Here is a 19,806-nt window from a genome sequence, read left to right as displayed (position 1 = left end):
AGGAGTTAAAACCACAACTGCCCGTCAGGAGAATAAACCCCCCAAAGAATCTATAGAATAATTATCTTTTCTTGCCGGTTAACACATCCTCAAACCGTAAAGAGTTATTAAACGTTTAAAATGAATGCATGAAACTATAGCTTTCAATATATCGATATATACCGTATATTCTGGCGTATAAGACGACTGGGCGTATAAGACGACCCCCAACTTTTCCAGTTCAAATATAGAGTTTGGACTATACTCGCCGTATAAGACTACCCCTCTACCCAGCGTACAACAATCAGCCAATCACGGCAAGCGATGTACCTTACCGGTGATTGGCTGGTTGTTATACAGACATATACATACATACACTGCCCTTACACACACACACATTATATATATATATCTACACATACTAACATACGCCTGTCAATACATACACATTTATACACTGCCCTCACCACACACATGTATATACATATATATATATATAGACACACACACACATGTATATATACATACACACACACATGTATATATATATATATATACATATACACACACACACATACATACACACACACACACACACATATATATATATATATTCACAGAGTCCATTGCACACCATTCCAAATATTCCAAGCCCGGTGTCCTGATGAAAGTCAGCAATGACTGAAACGTCGACTTGACTTTGAATAAAATGAAATTGTCAATTTAAAGACCTGGAGTGCTGACCATCTTTTGAAAGTGTTATATATATATATATATATATATATATATATATATATATATATATATATATGTATATATATATGTATATATATATACACACACCAGCTTACAAACACACAAACACACTGACCATCTCACACCAACATACATGCACTGCACTCACACCCCTTTCTCCCCATCTCTTACCTTTCTCATCTTCTATCTTCTTTCTTCCATCCAGTTGTGGGAGCACGAGGTCTGTCATGTCAGACCTCTGTTTACTGCTCCCTCATCACTACGCGCCGGGACATGACGTCATCACCGCGCTCGGCATCAATAGCCGGCGTGTAGTGATTAGGGAGCAGGGAAGCCGAGGTCTCAAGTGTCAGACCTCGAGCTCCCTAATGTTGGTTTAGTTAGAGGGAGATCACGATCTTGCACCTACCTCGGCGTGGCCCTGAAGACCGGCCCAGGGGAGGCTGCTTCTCCACTCGCCCCTCCCCTAGAGATTTGTGGCTTCGTGGGACTCTCCGGCTGGGTAAGTATTCGGTACTCTGTTAGTACCCGGCGTATAAGACGACCCCCGACTTTTAAGAAGATTTTCTGGGGTTAAAAAGTCGTCTTATACGCCGGAATATACGGTACTAGTTTCCTCAAAAGTTTAGCGTGAATTGGATCAGTCAGCTCTACCCTGTGAGCACCATTGAGCAAACAGGTTTCGGAAAAATGCGTTTCCATTGAATCTGGCGATACAATTGTACAGAAATTAGAGGTCACATAACTCAAATGGTAAAAAGCCTAACAACGCAGTACTTCAACACACAATTCTGAATAAAAAGACAACATTCCCTACATTCAATTCAATAGGAAACGCACAAACATTTGCCCACAAAAAGAATGGTAAACAATTCTTGGTATTTATCTACCGTGAGGACAAATTCTTTATCATAATGCAATAAAAGGTGTATAAGGTTCTATAAACGCTCTTCATTAACACTATATTGTATTACTTAGAAGCAACTGTTTCAGAAAATTTTGTATTTGGGGCTAATTTTAAGCTATATAATTGTATAATATACTTTATCCCCAGACCGGTTTTAAATTTGCCACACTTAAAGTATTCTATTTTATTATTAATTTTTTTTTAAATTTAAATACTATCTAAGGATTTCCGCCTAGATCTGCTGGGATTGGGAAGTGGCCATTAGACACACTGATTTTCCATCCCTGGCTTCAAATTTCCGATGCATGGATAATGAAGATTGAAAAGAATCAAAAGGTCCATATGTAGTCATTTTTACTCAATTCTTTGGGAGGGCTTTACGCAAAGCCATATCTTTCTTCAATTCCTTGTACCTATACTAATTCCACATTAGGCATCTACTACTCTATCTACTACTCTTTCCTTATAGTAGTATTTTATCACTGTATCCCCCATCTCCCACCCTCTAAAGGAACCCTACGAACGCCCTTCGAGCGCAATGGCGCAGCTATTCAGGTAATATACCATCAAGCCAAATAGGGTCAAGTATACCAGGGTTTGCAAAGCACGGAAGGCAAATAGATTTAACTGGAACAGCCATATTATATATGTATAAAAGAAAATTTTGCATCACTATTCATGAATCTGCGAATAACGCACTCTTCCTAATAAGAGACCATAATGTGTAGTGTTTGCAAGGAAATCATGTGTTTATTGTACCCACCGCAAGCAAAAATAGGTCAAAACAAAAAAAGAACCTTGATGGTACAATCTAGATTCTAAGCATGGTATGCACTAAATATCAAACAAAACAATGGCATCTCAGCTGAATTTAATGGACATCACGGTGAGCAAATTGCTGGATCACGGATATATAGCATTCAATTTGGCTGCAATTAGGGACATCAGAGTATTTCTCCACTCATACAACAGTTCATGCCACACGAGGATTCAGAAGCTGCGGAACAGCTGGTTCTGGAGATATCCAAGGTGCAAGAAAGATGTCTGGGCCTCCTTTTCCAAAGATGCCAGCTCCTGTACAGTAGGTGCCAATATATCCACATGCCCTTTATAGAGTCCACCTGCAAAGAATGATCAGAAAATTAAATAATGAAACAAATTAGCAGCCACACAATCAGTAGGACCATTCAACTTTTACACCCACAAGAGTATAAAATGATTTCATAAACATCCATGGTAATATTTAATGGAACGTTAATGGAACTTTTCTTTTTTTAAAAGCAGTCCTAGTTTTTACATAATGCTTCCCGTTAGCTGCATATTAGTGATTTCACATGTTCTTGTTCGGTTATTTTAGCCCAATCTGCCAGATAAAAACCTCGAATCCTTATCGTATTGCTCAGTAGTAAATAATAAAATGCCTCCGTCGCATTCACCCAGACACCCTGACTAATTAAATTCTATGAAAGAAAGGGTCTCATTGAACAAGCTGGGCTTCACTAGCACTAGTAACTCAAAATATCACATCAATGACAAGGACAGCCTCTAAATCCGCCGATAAAGGAAGTTTTCTTGTATGCCAAACTCCATTACTGTATAAACATTGCATTTAAATAAAGTATATACAAGACAGGGAGACAATTACTATCAGATCAACCGTTCTTCTGCCACCCAGAAATCGTATTACCTTTATTACCCCTAAGAGAACAATATAATATATAGTTACAGGAATAGAAAACCTGTTTATATAAAGAAATAATGCGTCTTGTGTTTTAATCCCCCACAAGTAACGGGGATAACATCTTTTTTTCAGCTAAATGTTCGCTACTAAAAGTTTGGAAAGTCTCATTATCGAGTGTCTTAAGATCAAACACATTCGTTACCTTACGCGCCTATTTTTAAGGCAAACATTTTAATTGCCTTTAAAAAGTGATCTCAGAAACTAAAGTCTTAAATCTTACCGCCTAGAGCTCGCCTCTGTCCATACATCACCTTTCCATCAAATTCATCCACAGGTACTTTGATGTCAGGCTCCACTTGGGATATGGTGCATGTCAAGTGCTCCTCAATTTCGGACAGCAACTAGACAAAGAATGATCATTTGTGTGGGTGGGGGGGGTAGGATTACATCACTCTAAAGCCTTTGTGGAGAGTTGTTACAAATTTGACTTCTTTAAATAAATTAAAAAAAAATACAAAAAAGGTACAAGTTTCCCATTTGATCCACATAATGGAACTTTTACCGGTATTTAAGTATTATTTTGATAAATGTTCCAATTTGTAAGATCTCCATGCAGTGTTTCTGTACTATACTGTGCAGATCATTTGGGGTTAAACTGTTTTATCCTGTGGCCACAGATCGCACAATGGCAAATAAAAAATACCTGCATTTCATTGTACCATATGGTACAGCCGCCATCTTCTTTCAGTCTGGTATTATTGCATGCCTTGCCACGGCTGCTGCACACATGGTACCAAACCTAAAGGTAACATACAGGTTTATAGAACCAAAGGACATATTAAAACCCATCAAGTTAAAATATAAGCTTTCCTGATCAAATATCCAGCTGACACCGTCTTCATTCACACTTTGCAGATTGAATATAATCATACCTGGGAACTTCTGGGCTCTGGCTACACGGATGCGGCCAGGACCGCCCACTGATGTCAGCCGGCAGTTCCCACTGACGTCGGGGGCGGTTCCGTAGACGGTGGGAAACACCCCGCTCCCGCGACCCGGATGATTCAGGTCTTAACCCAGGGAACCGGTGCTTCACCTGGCAATCTCTGGGTCAAACCCGGAGAGTTCCCAGGTATAACTATATTACATAATATAATAACGTCTGTAAAATTTTGTTGTTTTTTTTTGTTCCTGGGCCAAGCTGAACAAAACATCATGAAGTCGGAGAACTGTGTTTGTTTTTTTCTCCAACCTGATGCGAACACCAGGGACAGTGCCAACAATATGTATATATATATATACACACACACACACATATATATATTATATATATATATATATATATATATATATATATATATATATACATATACACACACACACACACACACACACACACACACACATATATCATAACTTTTTACATTGTTTAACCCCTTAAAAGGACAATGGGCGGTCCCTAAACCCATTGAAAAACCCATTGAAAACAATGCATTTTGACCCCGTACATGTACGGGCTGTCATTAAGGGGTTAATTGGTCTTAAACAACAACTTTAAGCCTATTAATGGCTTTTAAGGAGATGCTAACGCGTATATTACCTTTTCCTTTTCAGATGCCACAAATGAAATTGCCAAACCCATTCTGAAAGAAAAGAAAACACAAGATACATGAAGGCTTATAATGAAGACAAAACCCCAGCGGAACAGCTTAGCTTTGGATCATGAGAAAAGCCAGTCATATCTGTAATGCTCCAGTGAGTGACTGTATACCTTTCTGCTCTTCCCACCCTACCGATGCGATGGACGTAGTTCTGTTTCTCATCTGGAAGTGTTACGTTAATAACTACAAACAAAAATTAAAACAAGAAAAAAAAAAAGTTAAATTTTGCCGTGATCCAGAGGCATTAAGGTATACATACCTCAATAACAACACAATAATGGAAATAACACTCACCATAAGGCACTCCGTGAATATCGATACCTCTGGCAGCCACATCTGTGCAGATCAGAAACCGAACTTCAGCTTTCTAGCAAACAAAATTGAGCACAAAAACTTTCATGTTAACGCAACTATATACACCGAACCCAATTCATGCACGTAATATCAACGCGGCAAAGTTTAGCAACAGAGCAATCTTGTTAAAGATTGGCACACTAGGGTTACCACATATTATATACGCACAGCCCTTATACTAGTAAACAGTTTATCTGTCTACGTCTCCGCATTACATTTGAACATCCAGAAGTGGGGAATATCTGCACCACATAATGTGACCATATGTGTCAATACAACAAGATGCTTAGCTGTCGCTTTCTTTTACTTGGAAGTGAGCGGCTTCACAGGCATCTGGTTTTGCCCACAACGTTCACCTGTGTAATGGCGACATGCTTTGTAGCAAACATGAAATGGTATATTCCATCACGTTGGACAATACTGACCCCAAAACTAGAGGTTATTACAATTACCTTAAATCTTTCCAGGTTCTGCTTTCGTTCGTGAGGTTTCCGGTCGCTGTGAAGGCACACGCAAGAAAACTGATGTCCCTTCTTATCAGGTCCTAGTAGGTAAGCGAAGACATTATATTAGTGGTTCATGAAATGCAAATCACCAAGTTATACACGAAGGACGAGGAAAGAGGGTAAATTAATTTCCCAGAGCGTTAATTTAGACACTGCATTAAAACGCATATGATGGGCGGTGTGTCCCTTGTAGTTGTGATCAAGACAGGCTATGAAGCTGCCATCTGTTCTTCGTGAGCATCTCATCCCCTTTTTATACAGCATGACAGTTATATTGGACATATTGGAAAGTGGTAGATTCAAACAGCAGCACTTTTTTTTTTTTTTTAAATCAGAGATGCTTTTAGCTAGATGCACTGCACATATATTTTATATACACTACACATATACACACACACACACACACGTACCTCCACCTTGCTGTACTAGGTACTGCTCCATATTATCACAGTCTAACTTGGTTCGGCAGAAAATGATAGCTTGATCCATTTTATGTTCCTTGATCGCACGGACAGTGTATTCCCCTTTTAATATCTTTATTGCTTCAGACCACATTTCTAATTTCAAAAACAAAAGAACGAGAATAAAATGAAAAACCATCTAAAAAAAATAAAATAAAATCTGTGTACATGAAAAACTATAGACAAAAATCATGATTACCTGAAGAATTTCCTCCAGGTCTAGTGTTATCTTTATCATGGACTCCGTCAGTCTAAAGGGGGGGGGGGAAGAAAAACCATGAGTCTAGATAGACAATTCTCAGATGAGAGCCGTGTGCCGTCAGCCAATTCTGTTCACTCATCTGCAGCGTGAACACCTGTTCAGCCATAAAGTGTTACAAGCTGTTTGTTTTTATGGGAAAAGTAATTACCAGGTAAGCCGCAATTCTCCACACGCAGGAATTAAACCAGATGCAGACAACAGCATCTCATATACAACAAAGACCTTAGATTAGATGTAAAGTAAAAGGAAAGTGTCTACTCATCTTTTCTCCAACTTTACAAATCCCCACGGACACAAATCTAGGCTTGAGACGCTCGCTGGATACAAAGCAATACTACGATTCCCTGAGCATTGTACCCGCAGGATGAGCGCCTCTAACGAAGGCTTTGTGTGAATAGTTTATTATAATCAATAGCAGTCTGATACCTTTACCTACAGGACCGCTTCAAAGCCTGTCAACCACAACCAGACTAAAACATTTAAGGCTTTTATGAAGCCATCACTCGACAGAAAATGGAAACGATCAGTTGCGGTGCACAAGTTAGAACATGGGTGTCCAACCTGCGGCCCTCCAGCTGCTGCAGGACTACATCTCCCATACTCCTCTGCCAGCCATTGAGCTGAAAGAGCATTATGGGAGATGTAGTCCTGCAGCAGCTGAAGGGACGCAGGTTGGACACCCCTGAGTTAGAAAATGCATATGAATATTTCATAGGTTTGGGAAATGGGAAGGCAGGATTAAAAATTGAGTGATCGCAAAGATGCGTTTACCCGGATGTGATTTTTTCCAAGTCTTTCCCATTGCTTGTCTTTCTTGGGGTTGACCGGGACCACGACATGATGCACAGTTTCAGGCACCGAATCCTCTCCTTTCAGATCCACCCAGGTAGGAAAATGCATGATTTTCTCAGAAAGCTTCTTCACATCGAAGGAATGCAGAGTGGCTGAGCATACAATCACCTAACACATGAAATACGGAATTCAAATAGTAACGTGGAAAAACACAAGCACATCGAGTACAACCTTTCCAAGATATCCTCCACTCCACTTTTACAGCACTCCTCTATTCTTCAAAAGCGGCCTCGTTATCTCAAATGTTTGTGGGGTGATCATTTCCTCAGTACGTTAATTCAATTTAGCTCACTTGTACTGTTTCCAATTCAATCACATATTTGTTATAAATCGGAGCTCGGCATTAAACTGAATATTCTAAATGAGGTATAGCAATTTGGTTTTGTGGATACCTGCCTAGAGCGGACCTAGCAGAAGACATAGGACACAGAAGTGCGTTACAGGGGTTGTATTGTCTCCTGGCAAAACCTTTATATCTAACCTGCAGTCTCTTTCCATCAGATGTGACCTGGGGTATCTGACCATGAATCCTGTTGATGAAGTCAGAATATCCTTGTGATAGAAGCCCGTCCTAAAACCAAGAGGAAAACATTATACGGGTGGAAAAACATTTAAACTTAATCATGAAACCCATGTACCAGTATAAAAAACGTCTACAAATAAGAAAATCCGTTACACAGCTTTAATATTAATATAAATAGTAAATATATAAACTTGGTTTTATGCTCATATTTTCTGCTAGATCTGTTTAGTCTGATGTATAAAAGTGCTATGACCTCACTGTTAAGATTCCACCCCACCTTGTCCTGCTATCAACAGATGCAGATATTCATAATTCTATAAGATTTCATATAAAATTATTTCACCGTTTCAACTTACAGCTTCATCAAGTACCAGAAACCTGACTTGAGACAGAATCAGTTTCCCTGTTGATACAAGGTCATCTAGTCTGCCCGGCGTCCCCACTACTATATCCACCTGCCAAAAAACAAAATAGAATAAAAAAAAAATAAAAGTCATTAAATGTGCCATCTGCTATTTTTTTCCTTCACAATTTCCATGTGACACGGTTAAAGCTGTACCAGTAAGTGGTTGTCATAGAAACTGGAAAAAAAGCTTCTTAAAAGTTTTTACTTTGTATTTTTTTCCCATTTTGCGGTGGACTTTGTGACTATTACCTTGTAATCATAATGTATTGTAAAATATCCATGGAGCATAACCACAATGCAACATTACATACAGCATACACTTTAAACAGTTCCACCCAACAAACAGTATCAACAGAATATAACTTAACGATTCCTTCCCTAGACCCCTGTAAACTCCAATTGCAAGACCCTTCAGCCTTTACTGGGACTAGCTGTACCCCCTATCCATCACTCCATGGCTTTCTACATCACTTTTATGTATTTGTACATACGGTACCCAATCTAAAGGTTTATAGAGTATTGTCCCTACTATATAACCATGTCATAATGTGGATCAGACGTGTTAAAATATACATTTAATATGCAGGGGAAAAAAAAAAAAAAAAAAAAACCACCACCATTTAACATGTAAACTTACCCCACTCTCAAGAAGGGCCAACTGATCCTTCGCTGCTACGCCACCAATGATCAACAATTCCCTTCGAGTAGGACAAAATACATTATTTTTCTTTGCAGTAGAGATTATGGACACAATCTAGAGTAACAGAATTTGTTATTACCTCAGTTTAGGATTATCCACGTATTTTTTAAACTGTTTGACATTGTTCAGCGTCTGCTCCGCCAGCTCACGTGACGGCTCGATAATGAGAGCTTTTGGTGCGTTTGGTATATTTTTTGCTTGGGACACTTGTGCACTTCCTTGAACAAAAGAGTAATAAAGATAATTCACTCATGAAACAAATATATAACATTTTTAGTAGACAAACCAACACAAAGGGGTTTATTCATTATATATATCAGGAGAGCTCTGGTTTCAACTTCCCGAAACCACTAGGCATTAAGGGCCATCCCCTGGCTAAGGTCACCGCAACTTTTAACAAAACCAAAATGTGATGCCTGGGACTGTGGACTTCTGATTTGTGAGCTATTCGATATGGGAATTAGCACCATGCTTATGTGTACTAAGAGCAAAATACAAAAGGAGGGACCTATACAGCACTGTAATTACTGTTAATGCTGCAGGAAAGTGCCCTTGGTAGGGAGGGTAATAAGCAGGAAAGAGACCTTGGTAGGGAGGGTAATAAGCAGGAAAGAGACCTTGGTAGGGAGGGTAATAAGCAGGAAAGTAGAAGGAAAGAAGAAGGAACCCTTTAGAGGAAATCTACACAGGCCATGACAAATGAGGAGCTTTAAAAGGAAGAGGAAAAAAATCTAAATTCCTGCATGTATTTAGTAATATCTAATATTAGTTTGCATATGAACAAACCTGTCAGCATATGTTTAGCTGAAATATTACCGTAGGATGGTTTCCGGTATGCATCCACAAGCTGTGAAGACTAGTGCTGCGATTCAACGGGTGGCCTGCACACTGCGCTGTGACTATGGCAAGGGCGTTATGAGTGTGTGCAGCTCCCCGACATATAATACAATGAAAATATATCCCTATATAAGGTTATCATTTTGCTAGAGATAATGCCAGTTAAAATCCTGTTTCCTACCTAAATCAGGCTAGGGCATTTGCACAGCGTATGTGGCTTTTTATTCCTGCCCTGTACGGTACATAAGAATACGTTTGGACCCACTCGGAGAGGATAGCTCTTCTGATAATACAGGGCATACATTGAAACAGCACAGACGTACCAGTGTGTTGGGATTTCACCACATGACCGTCGGGGGCTTTGGTCAAGGCAACAAAGCCATCCTTAGGTGGAAATTTGAACTCCTCATCCCCAAAGTTAAATTTAAGTTCAGCATTCTGCAAGGAAAAAAAAAAAAAAAAAAAAAAAAAAAAAAACCCGTCATATTCAGCTTAAACATAATGAAGAAGCAGCTGCTGACACCAACCATAACAAGGTCTAAGGAAAGTAAATCCACCCCAGATTCCCGATACCTTGATTGAGTTAAATCTGTGAGATAATGCGTACATAAATCGCCAAAATTATGTATGGACAACACAATCAATCTTGCAGGAGAAACCTTCTGTGGTTATAATGCACTGGGGCACAAGCGAGTGAACAAAAAAGTACGTATAATATTCTAAAAATACTAAGCAGACAGAAGACTAAGTTTACCAATAACAAAAGTTATGGTGGTAAAGGTGATGGAAAACCCTTCCACTTAAAATTAAGGGGGTAGTAGAAGCATTATTAAACATTCATCTACAGACACCAGGCAAGCCAGAAGGCTTGTTTTTCCCTCAGAAATCTCATGGTGCTGCCACAACCACAAGGGATTCTGGGTAGGTGCATGCAAACAAAGTCAACAATGATCACCTTTTGCCTCTATATCCACTTTATACATGGATCCCTTGACTACGACAAAAGACACTCATGGGGAAGTTACACAAACCAATTAGAGTGGCACATTAAAAAAATATCCATTACATAGTCTGCACCCCGCAGCACTCGGATGGGGAAGATCATACCTTCAGAACACATGATGCGAAGAAGGCCTGGTTCTTTAAATGTGGAGGGATCTGGAATGCCAGACCAAGGTCCTTCCCTAAACAAGACGGAAAGATTCAATGGGTTAAACAAAGAGAATGATCATTTTTGAGATCACCATAATCAAAACCTTTGTTCTTGCAGCATTTTGGTCAGATTTCCATATTTGTTTTGATGTCCACCTAAAGCACAGCCAGGACACTTCATCCAGATCTTCCAAGACTTCTCAGTAAAGAATTGGAAACCTACTCTCGACTATTAACACCCGCCACCAAACATATAAAAGCTATTACCTCACATATATAGCACCACAGAAAATAAAAGGTCATTTTAGGATTGAAATTAAAAATAAGCAGCATATTGTAGTGTGACAGTTTAAGAATTATGTCTTACACCGATGGTTCAATGCTTACCATTCTTTGAAAATTTTATACAGCTATTATCAAGGTCTAGGTAGCAGCCGATGGCATCATGCATTGTGAACTCCTGCAGAAAAACAAATATGTATATATATTAGAAATTAAAATGACATCCGAAGTCATAAAAACACAATGTATTTTCTAAAATAAAAGATTATTTCTACAAAATACCTGGCTGTGATTTGGAAGTACAATACATGTTGTAATGATTTTTTCTTAAATCTTTGCTTTGATATGCCTCCAACCCCCCCCCATAGTGTATGTAGTATATTTCTGGAAATAAGTATACTCTTTTACAGCCAAAAGCCACAAAGTTGAGTTTAGTAAAAACTGTTGTAGAAGTTCAACCAAAAACAACTATGGAACTAGCCAATGGCTTCATTGTACAAAAAAATTAAAAATAAAAAGGGTCAATGTGTAGAGGTCCCCCCCCCCCCGCAGATTAAGGAAATTCAGATATGGGATACCGATGACGGAGGTTCAGGAAAGAGTTCTGATCTCTCCCGTAGTCAGTCCATCCTTTTCACCTCCTCCCTGCTGCCAGGCATTGTTCAGGCTTCTCCCCGCGGTTCCGCATTGCTACTGGTCCGTTGCACAACTAGGGCCGAGGGGAGAAGCCGGAACAGAGGGGACACAGTTGAGAAGATAGATTCGTAATGCAGAATGATTCCCTTATTTGAAATACTTCTGGTCCCAAACATTTCGGATAAGGGATACTTAACGTGTACTAGAACATTAAAAGAACAAAAAAGCATTGTGCATCAGGCGTTTCACCGTTCAGATTGTCTGGTAAGCGTGGAATGTAAATATAGCCGAAACGCACTTACCTCCCCATAACTATCAAACTGCTTGTTATGAGACTTTTTTCCAGTTCCCCCAAAGCCAAAACCAAACTTGTCGGTTCCTAAGGGAAACGGAAGCCAGGCTTTTAACAGTATGTTCACACACTAACAGACATAATCTTTAAGTGCAATGATTAACAATTTCAGTTACAGAACGTACTGAAAACACCAAAACATAATTTACGTGAATAAAAACTCACCAAGATCTAAGGAAGCTTGTGATACAGACCATCCAACTCTGCACAGACCCTGGTCATGGCAATATACTTCATAAAAGTATTTTCCTGTTAAAGAAACACAACATGAAGATTTGAGGGCCACAGCGATAAGAAGATCATACTAAGGCAAAGAGATACCTGATCTCACAATATTCTTAAAGGTTACATCAAAAGGCTAAATTGGCAGGACAACCAAAGCGAGAAGTTTAGTCTTGCCTATTTATGTATGCATTATGCAGGGCCAACATTGCCCTTGAGCCTGGAGAAATTTTAGGGTTGGACATTCATAGTACTGTCAGAGGACATTTCCATTGTTATTATTTATTGTTTTATATAGCGCCATCAAATTCCGTAGCGCTGTACAAAGGGTGGACAGGACATAACAAGTAGTATGTAACATAACAAATTGACTAACAGAGACAACAGGTGAGGAGGGCCCTGCTCAAACGAGCTTACAGTCTAGAGGGATTTAGGGTGTATTACACAATAGGTAAAAGGGCCATGACGGGTGTGTAAAACAGCACTTGAGGTATCCAATAAAATTCTTCAAGACGCATCCAATTTAATGCGGTTTTTGCTCATATACACCTGATGTTAACCTACCTTTATTAACCCCGCGAGTGGACCTGCAACCATGCCATTCCTTTATTTCTCTGCTCTGGCAGCAGAGCCCATCAGCTCCGATTGCTAGGACAAAACAATAATAATGATCCAAAGTTTATAGTACATTAAAAATGATAAGAAAATGGCAAAAGAACATTTATGTTTTAATTACACCAAGGGTAAGCCAAATATCAATTATTAACGACAAACTACTAAAATATTTGCACCAATTTAAGCGTGGTCATCACAGCTAATGTACATAAGTGCAAGGTGAAAAATAGCAGGATACCAGAAGCCATGGAATGAGTCTTCAACTGTCTGATAGATACATCAAGTGGAATCTAACAACGGACATACACTTTACTCATGCCAACTACGCCTGTCTTTGCCATTAACTTGCAGACAAAAAACAAAAAAAACAAAAAAAAAAAACTTTTCAGGCAACAACTAAATATAATAAAATCTATATATATATAGTACAGGCTTATTGTTCGGCAAAAGTTTTACATTAGGGAGGTAGCAAAATCTGCATTTTAATTAGTTTGCTGTTCTGAAAGTAGTCTCCTCCTCACCCCACACTTACAAAGGCTGTGAGGAAAAATCAGCTTCCATAGAAAGAATTATAATAGCCATGCAGATTCAGATTCTTATTTTAATCTGTAATCAGATAGGTTTGATCGATTCTAACATGTAGGGCATGGTGAAGTGACAGGTCTGTCCGACGATGGTGCTGTATATGTCATACCCTATTGTACAAACCATACAGAGCTACTATTTCATTTCCAGACACAACATGGAGGCATCACAAAGAAAGCAAAACAGACATGCGCTATGACATTACACAACAATATTACAAAAGCAAAGATAAGAAATGGGTGAGACAACAATTTAAGTTTGATTTATATGAATTAACAAAACTAGCACTTACCAAAGGCTGAACCTCTATCATATGGATTCATCTGCCATTTATTCAAGACTAAACGACAAAAAAACAAAACAAAGAAAAATGTAGTGACCCACAAGCTGGAAAGACCAAGTCTTTATACAATATATTGTTTCTCCTAAAGATATTGTGTGCAGAGCTCAGCCCTATGGCATTGAAATTATCACACCTAGAACAGGTTACTATTCACTTTTTAAGTGCAAAAAACCCCCAAAACAACAGCTTGTCAGGGCAAAGCATAACAAATCTACCTAGATATCCAATACTGTATACTAAGTAACTGCTTTGGGATTTAAATGAATATCAACGAGTTGGGGGATTTATCCAAACTACCAAACTAACTCGTTTTAATATCCTGACTTAATAAGGCGTTATGAAGGACCAACCTAAGTAAGCGTCTTTAGCAAGAAGTGCTTAATTGGCCCTGCTCAGCCCTTCATGCCCATTATAATACATTGTGATAGACAAATGAAATCCTCAGATTAGCGAATAAACCGAGTCGAGACATTACCTGTAGGGCTGCAACTAACGATTATTTTCATAATCGATTAGTTGGCCGATTATTTTGTCGATTAATCGGATAAAATAAATGAATGTAAATTTTTCATTTATTTAAACTAATTTAATAAACAAATGATGTTAAATACAAACAGCAGAATAAAAAAAACTTTGATAAAATGCATTTCTTGTCTTTATTTCCCAACCAGCCCCCCCAATTTATGCACATTTGAGCCCAGGCTTGCCACGCTGCCTCCCAGACATGCCATGCTGCCCCCCCACATATGCCACTCCACGCTGCCTCCCACATATGCCACTCCACGCTGCCTCCCACATATGCCACACCACGCTGCCTCCCACATATACCACTCCACGCTGCCTCCCACATATACCACTCCACATATGCCACTCCACGCTGCCTCCCACATATGCCACTCCACACTGCCTCCCACATATGCCACTCCACGCTGCCTCCCACATATGCCACTCCACGCTGCCTCCCACATATGCCACTCCACGCTGCCTCCCACATATACCACTCCACGCTGCCTCCCACATATGCCACGCTGCCTCCCACATATACCACTCCACCCCCACATATGCCACTGTGCCTGATACGCCTTATACCCCCTGATACACCACTCCATCCTCCCCAGACATGCCACCCTGCCTCCCAGACATGCCACGCTGCCCTCCCCACATATGCCACTCCACTCTACCCCCAGATATGCCACTGTGGCCCCAGATATGCCTTATACACCCTGATACACCACTCCGTCCTCCCCACATATGCCTTATATAACGTATATGCCTTATACCCCCAGATATGTCACTCCGTCTTCCCCAGATATGCCTTATACCCCCCCAGATATCTCATAGTCCCCTCATAGAGTCACAGACCCGTTCGCATCGCACTGACACCATACTTTTATAAATAAGTACTGGGTTAATCTTCACTGCCCCCAGGATTTAGATTCCCCTTAGTCTGCCCCCCTTTATCTCTAACTGCACCTTAAGTTAACTTTATTAAATTAATCAAATTAACCCTCAGTCCTCATCATTAAATTAACCCTAAACACCCCATTAACCATAACTACCCCTAAATTAACTCTAAATACTCCATCAAAACAACTACCCTAAATTAACCCTAAACACCCCATTAACCACAGCATCCCCTAAATTAACCCTAAACACACAACTGCCTCAAATTAACCCCAAACACCCCATTAACCACAGCTGCTCCTAAATTAACCCTAAACACCCCATTAACCATAGCTGCCCCTAAATTAACCCTAAACACCCTATTAACCATAACTGCCCCTAAACACCCCATTAACCATAGCTGCCCCTAAACACCCCATTAACCATAACTGCCCCTAAATTAACCCCCACCTCCCCTGACTTTCAGTAGCCCAAATATAAACTTTATACTTACAGTTAGATGAGTGTCACAGCCATGTGGTTCTGGCCTTCTGGGAGAAGGAAGGGGGCGGGGCCAGTTGTCACAGTGATTTACAGGGAGGGGGAGTAAGTAGGAGCTGCTGCTGTGAGTCAGACTAAACTATTATATAATGAGGGGTGTTTTTCAGAGCGTTTGCTCTGAAAAAACCCTCATTTTATAATCGATAATAATCGATTCAACTAATCGATAATGAAATTCGTTGGCAACGAATTTCATTATCGATTATTATCGATTTTATCGATTAGTTGTTGCAGCCCTAATTACCTGTGCTGCCAGCCTTTACGGAAGCCTTTCCCTTTTTGCCTTCCATCTGGTCTTTGAGTGTCTCATACACAATCTGGATGACGGGGATGCTAAAGGCCTAAACAATTCCAAAAGTAAAAATAAAACACCATCTGTCAATAACACGACTGCTAAAAGACAAACCTCCGATTAGTTATGTGTTACACAGGTTACACACTTCCGCTCAACTTCCCATTTTGGTAACATCATGGAACACTCTGATATAATGAGGGAATTATAGTTCCAAATCACGATATAGTTAAAGCGCCAATGGCATTTGTACTTTTTAGGTTGTTGGATGTTTTCCCCTGAGGTAAAATCATTAAAAAGTGAGTTATGGTTAAATTTTAAAAATACCTTTTAATGTATTGAACTGTTGGCCTTTATAAAAAAAAAAATGTATGGATTTTTCACCTCAGCAATGTGGCAGACAACTCATATTTAGTGAATCTACTCCGTGCGTGCTTATAACATTACTTAGATTTCAGGGAAATGGGGACAGTGATAGCCCGAGAAAGACCCTTAACATCCTGTTTAACCCCTTCAATCCCCTATAGACGTACCGGGACGTCCAAAAAACGCCCACAAAGAAACCCCTATGGACGTCCCGGTACGTCCAGCCCTTCGTGCAGCGTCAGGGACACATCCCAGCCGCTGCACGGGAGACCAGGCTGTCGTTTGACAGCCTGGACTCCCCAATGACAGCAGAAGCCGGCTTTGCCGGCTTTCTGCTGTCCGATCGCCCGTAACAGCTTCCGGCATGAAAGCCGGTAAGCTGTTACCGGTAAACTGCCCGATCGCGCAGTTGCAAACGCGCGATCGGGCATTCCCTTCCGGGTTACGTCACTGCTGACGTAACCCGGAAGGTCATCGGAGGACAGGATATCCCCTGCGGGGATATCCTGCCCTCCGATGAGGCACAGAGACGCTGCGATCTCTATGCAGGTCTGTGAGGACCTGCATAGAGATCACAGTGTGATCGGTGCAGGGGGATCGCGGGGAGGGGAGTGAGAAACCATCTCTCTCACTCCCCCTCCCGTCCTGTAATGGAAAAGCTGAAAAAAAAAAAACGGTTAGTGATTTAAAAATAATATAAAATAAATCATTAAAATATTAATATAAATAATACAAAAAAAATTTTTTTTTTCTAATCTTCGCTAGTTTTTACTAAATTTCTCATTCTAAATTTTCAGCTAATAATCCAACTATGGTATCAAACGAAAGCTCTATCTCTCCTTGAAAAAACAATATATAGTTTATATGGGTACACTATTCACAGGAAAAGAGAATCATCGCCAAACCGACATACCCCAAAAATGGCAAAATTGCTCTGGGCTTTGAGGTACCAAAAACCCCTGGGATTGAAGGGGTTAAAGCTGTGTTGCTCTTCAATTTGCTATAACAGAGACAATAACATCAACATAAGGTACAGTAAACATACTCACCCCAGTCTTCCCGCTTCCGGTTTCTGCAGCCTACAACAAAAAGATTGAAATATTGTTTCCATTTGTTCATTATTTATACTGCATACGTTGCCCCTGCTGGGTAAATCACCAGCCATCTTCTCACTGTCTGGTGCACCCCCAGTATGTTAAATGCCAAAGACGCAAATGGGTTCTGCTGAATGTACACGTGTGCCCAGATATGGGTCTTCATTGTCTGATAATGTCCTAAAGTGGCCACCAGGTAACAGATTTCAATTTCCGCTTGGATTGCAGAAAGACAGCAGCAGAGTGAAAGTGTAGTCCTGCTTTATCGGGCGCCTTTTAAATAACTCTTCTAACTCTACCAACCTTTTAATGAAAGTATTTTTGACCAAAATATTCACCAGTTTACCACATCCATGAGTATAATAATGCCACATTCTATAATCCAGAGTATAATAAAATCCAGAAAATGGCTTACCATAAGCACATCCCCACCACCAAGGATCAATGGAATAGATTCTGCTTGAATATCCGTGGGGAGCCTATCCAACACATGGGACAAGTAAACAAACAATTAAATATTCACATTTCACTTAACATGCTTTCATAATGATGTGCAACACTGAATTATTGTTTTCCATGTTTAACGAATCTTATATTTACTGCTGTGTTACTGTTTGGTCACAGAGAAAACAAACTTGGCAAAGTTACAGATGTATAACGGATTGCAAGCTTTTGAGACTATCTGGGTCTCTAATACATTATTATAGAATATATATTATGGTCATGGAGAGTAATACTTACAGCCAATCCATTTCTTCCACCGCCTGAGCGATCTCAGCCATCACACCCATTTCTGCAGGGACAGAAGAAAATCATTTAACTTCTAACATATTAATATCTTGTACACTTATATAGACTTATAGAACGTCTATATAATTGCTGGGGACACACAAGACCGGGACCGGGAAGAAGTTCTAATAAGCGCTGTGACCGAAAGCGCTGTGACAGAAAAACATTTTGTAAAGGAACACACAAACAAATTATTTGCACTCAATAGACACCAGGATCAGACGACAATAGTAATAAAGTAATAAAAAAAGAAATAAAAATGGTCACCATTGTTTAAGAAAGTCTTCGCTTTCTTAAAACATAGATTTACGCTTTATTTTACACTGAAACCCATTGATCTGGAATTTGACTAGTACAGGGCATAGATGATTATTTTTAGATAACATGCACTTCACACGTTAAAAGGCCAAACTACCAGCCAAGGCTACAGATGTATTCCCATAGTTTACACTTAATAATAAGATGTGTCTGGAAATTAACTGATTATATATATATATATATATATATATATATATATATATATATATATATATATATACATAGCAACTACAATTTAGCTTAAGAGCTATTATACACTGCCATACTATTATGGCAGTGTATTATTATTATTATTATTATTATTATTATTATTATTATATACCCAGAGAGATGTTACAGAACTATGCCACTCCCCCGTGTAAATGCAGAACGCATTAAGGATTATGGGTCATAGGAAAACACGAGTGGAACCGCCAGCTGTCTTGTTACACATGTCAGCCATACACGTAGGCATACATAAACCACACGCGGGCAAACGATTCCACACAAAGCAGCATGTTGCAGATGAAGACGCGATTATCCATTATTTAACTTTAAAAAAAAAAACACAAAACATTGGCTTAAAAACCTCTGCGTTGGAGGCCTATAAAACTCACCTGAAAAAGCTGCCATGTCTACCGGCTGCCAGTACAGTCAACTACCGGAAGCGACGAAACCCAAAAGCACCGGATATAGTTGTACGGATTGACAGCGCTCCACCGTGGCAGCCATCTTGTTGGAGCCTACTGTTCGGCCGCGTTGTGTTTGATAACGGGGTGGTTCAGTGCCTCGCTGAAGCCTGTCTGGTTACGGTGTTGCCTATTGCTCATGGAACTGTGCAAGAGGGCTATGTATGAACAATGGAGTCGGATAATTTAATTACTTTATTTTAAAGGCAATATATGAAAGTGGCAGAGCTGTCGCCATGGCAACCGGCGAAATGTTCCTGCCG

General features: G+C 39.8%; 1 protein-coding gene across 1 annotated transcript; it reads right to left on the bottom strand.

The window, feature by feature from the left end:
- Window positions 1-2,372: 2,372 nt before the first annotated feature.
- On the bottom strand, window positions 2,373-19,525 carry DDX1 (DEAD-box helicase 1). Its single transcript, XM_053459535.1, has 26 exons — window positions 19,472-19,525; window positions 18,510-18,561; window positions 18,184-18,247; window positions 17,724-17,753; window positions 16,261-16,357; window positions 14,022-14,069; window positions 13,094-13,177; window positions 12,473-12,556; window positions 12,258-12,334; window positions 11,425-11,497; window positions 10,993-11,069; window positions 10,209-10,323; window positions 9,128-9,266; window positions 8,986-9,046; window positions 8,299-8,397; window positions 7,901-7,990; window positions 7,339-7,527; window positions 6,505-6,556; window positions 6,255-6,401; window positions 5,791-5,882; window positions 5,279-5,351; window positions 5,095-5,167; window positions 4,924-4,966; window positions 4,027-4,122; window positions 3,604-3,724; window positions 2,373-2,763 (listed from the first exon to the last, which is right to left on the bottom strand). The coding sequence occupies exons 1-26, from the start codon at window positions 19,485-19,487 to the stop codon at window positions 2,633-2,635; spliced, it is 2,223 nt and encodes a 740-aa protein (XP_053315510.1). The 5' UTR covers window positions 19,488-19,525; the 3' UTR covers window positions 2,373-2,632.
- Window positions 19,526-19,806: the final 281 nt, after the last annotated feature.

This window comes from Spea bombifrons, chromosome 3 (genome assembly GCF_027358695.1).
Source record: "Spea bombifrons isolate aSpeBom1 chromosome 3, aSpeBom1.2.pri, whole genome shotgun sequence".
Lineage (NCBI taxonomy): Eukaryota > Metazoa > Chordata > Amphibia > Anura > Pelobatidae > Spea > Spea bombifrons.
Note: the sequence above shows the minus strand (reverse complement) of the source record. Positions and strands in the feature narration are given on the sequence as shown.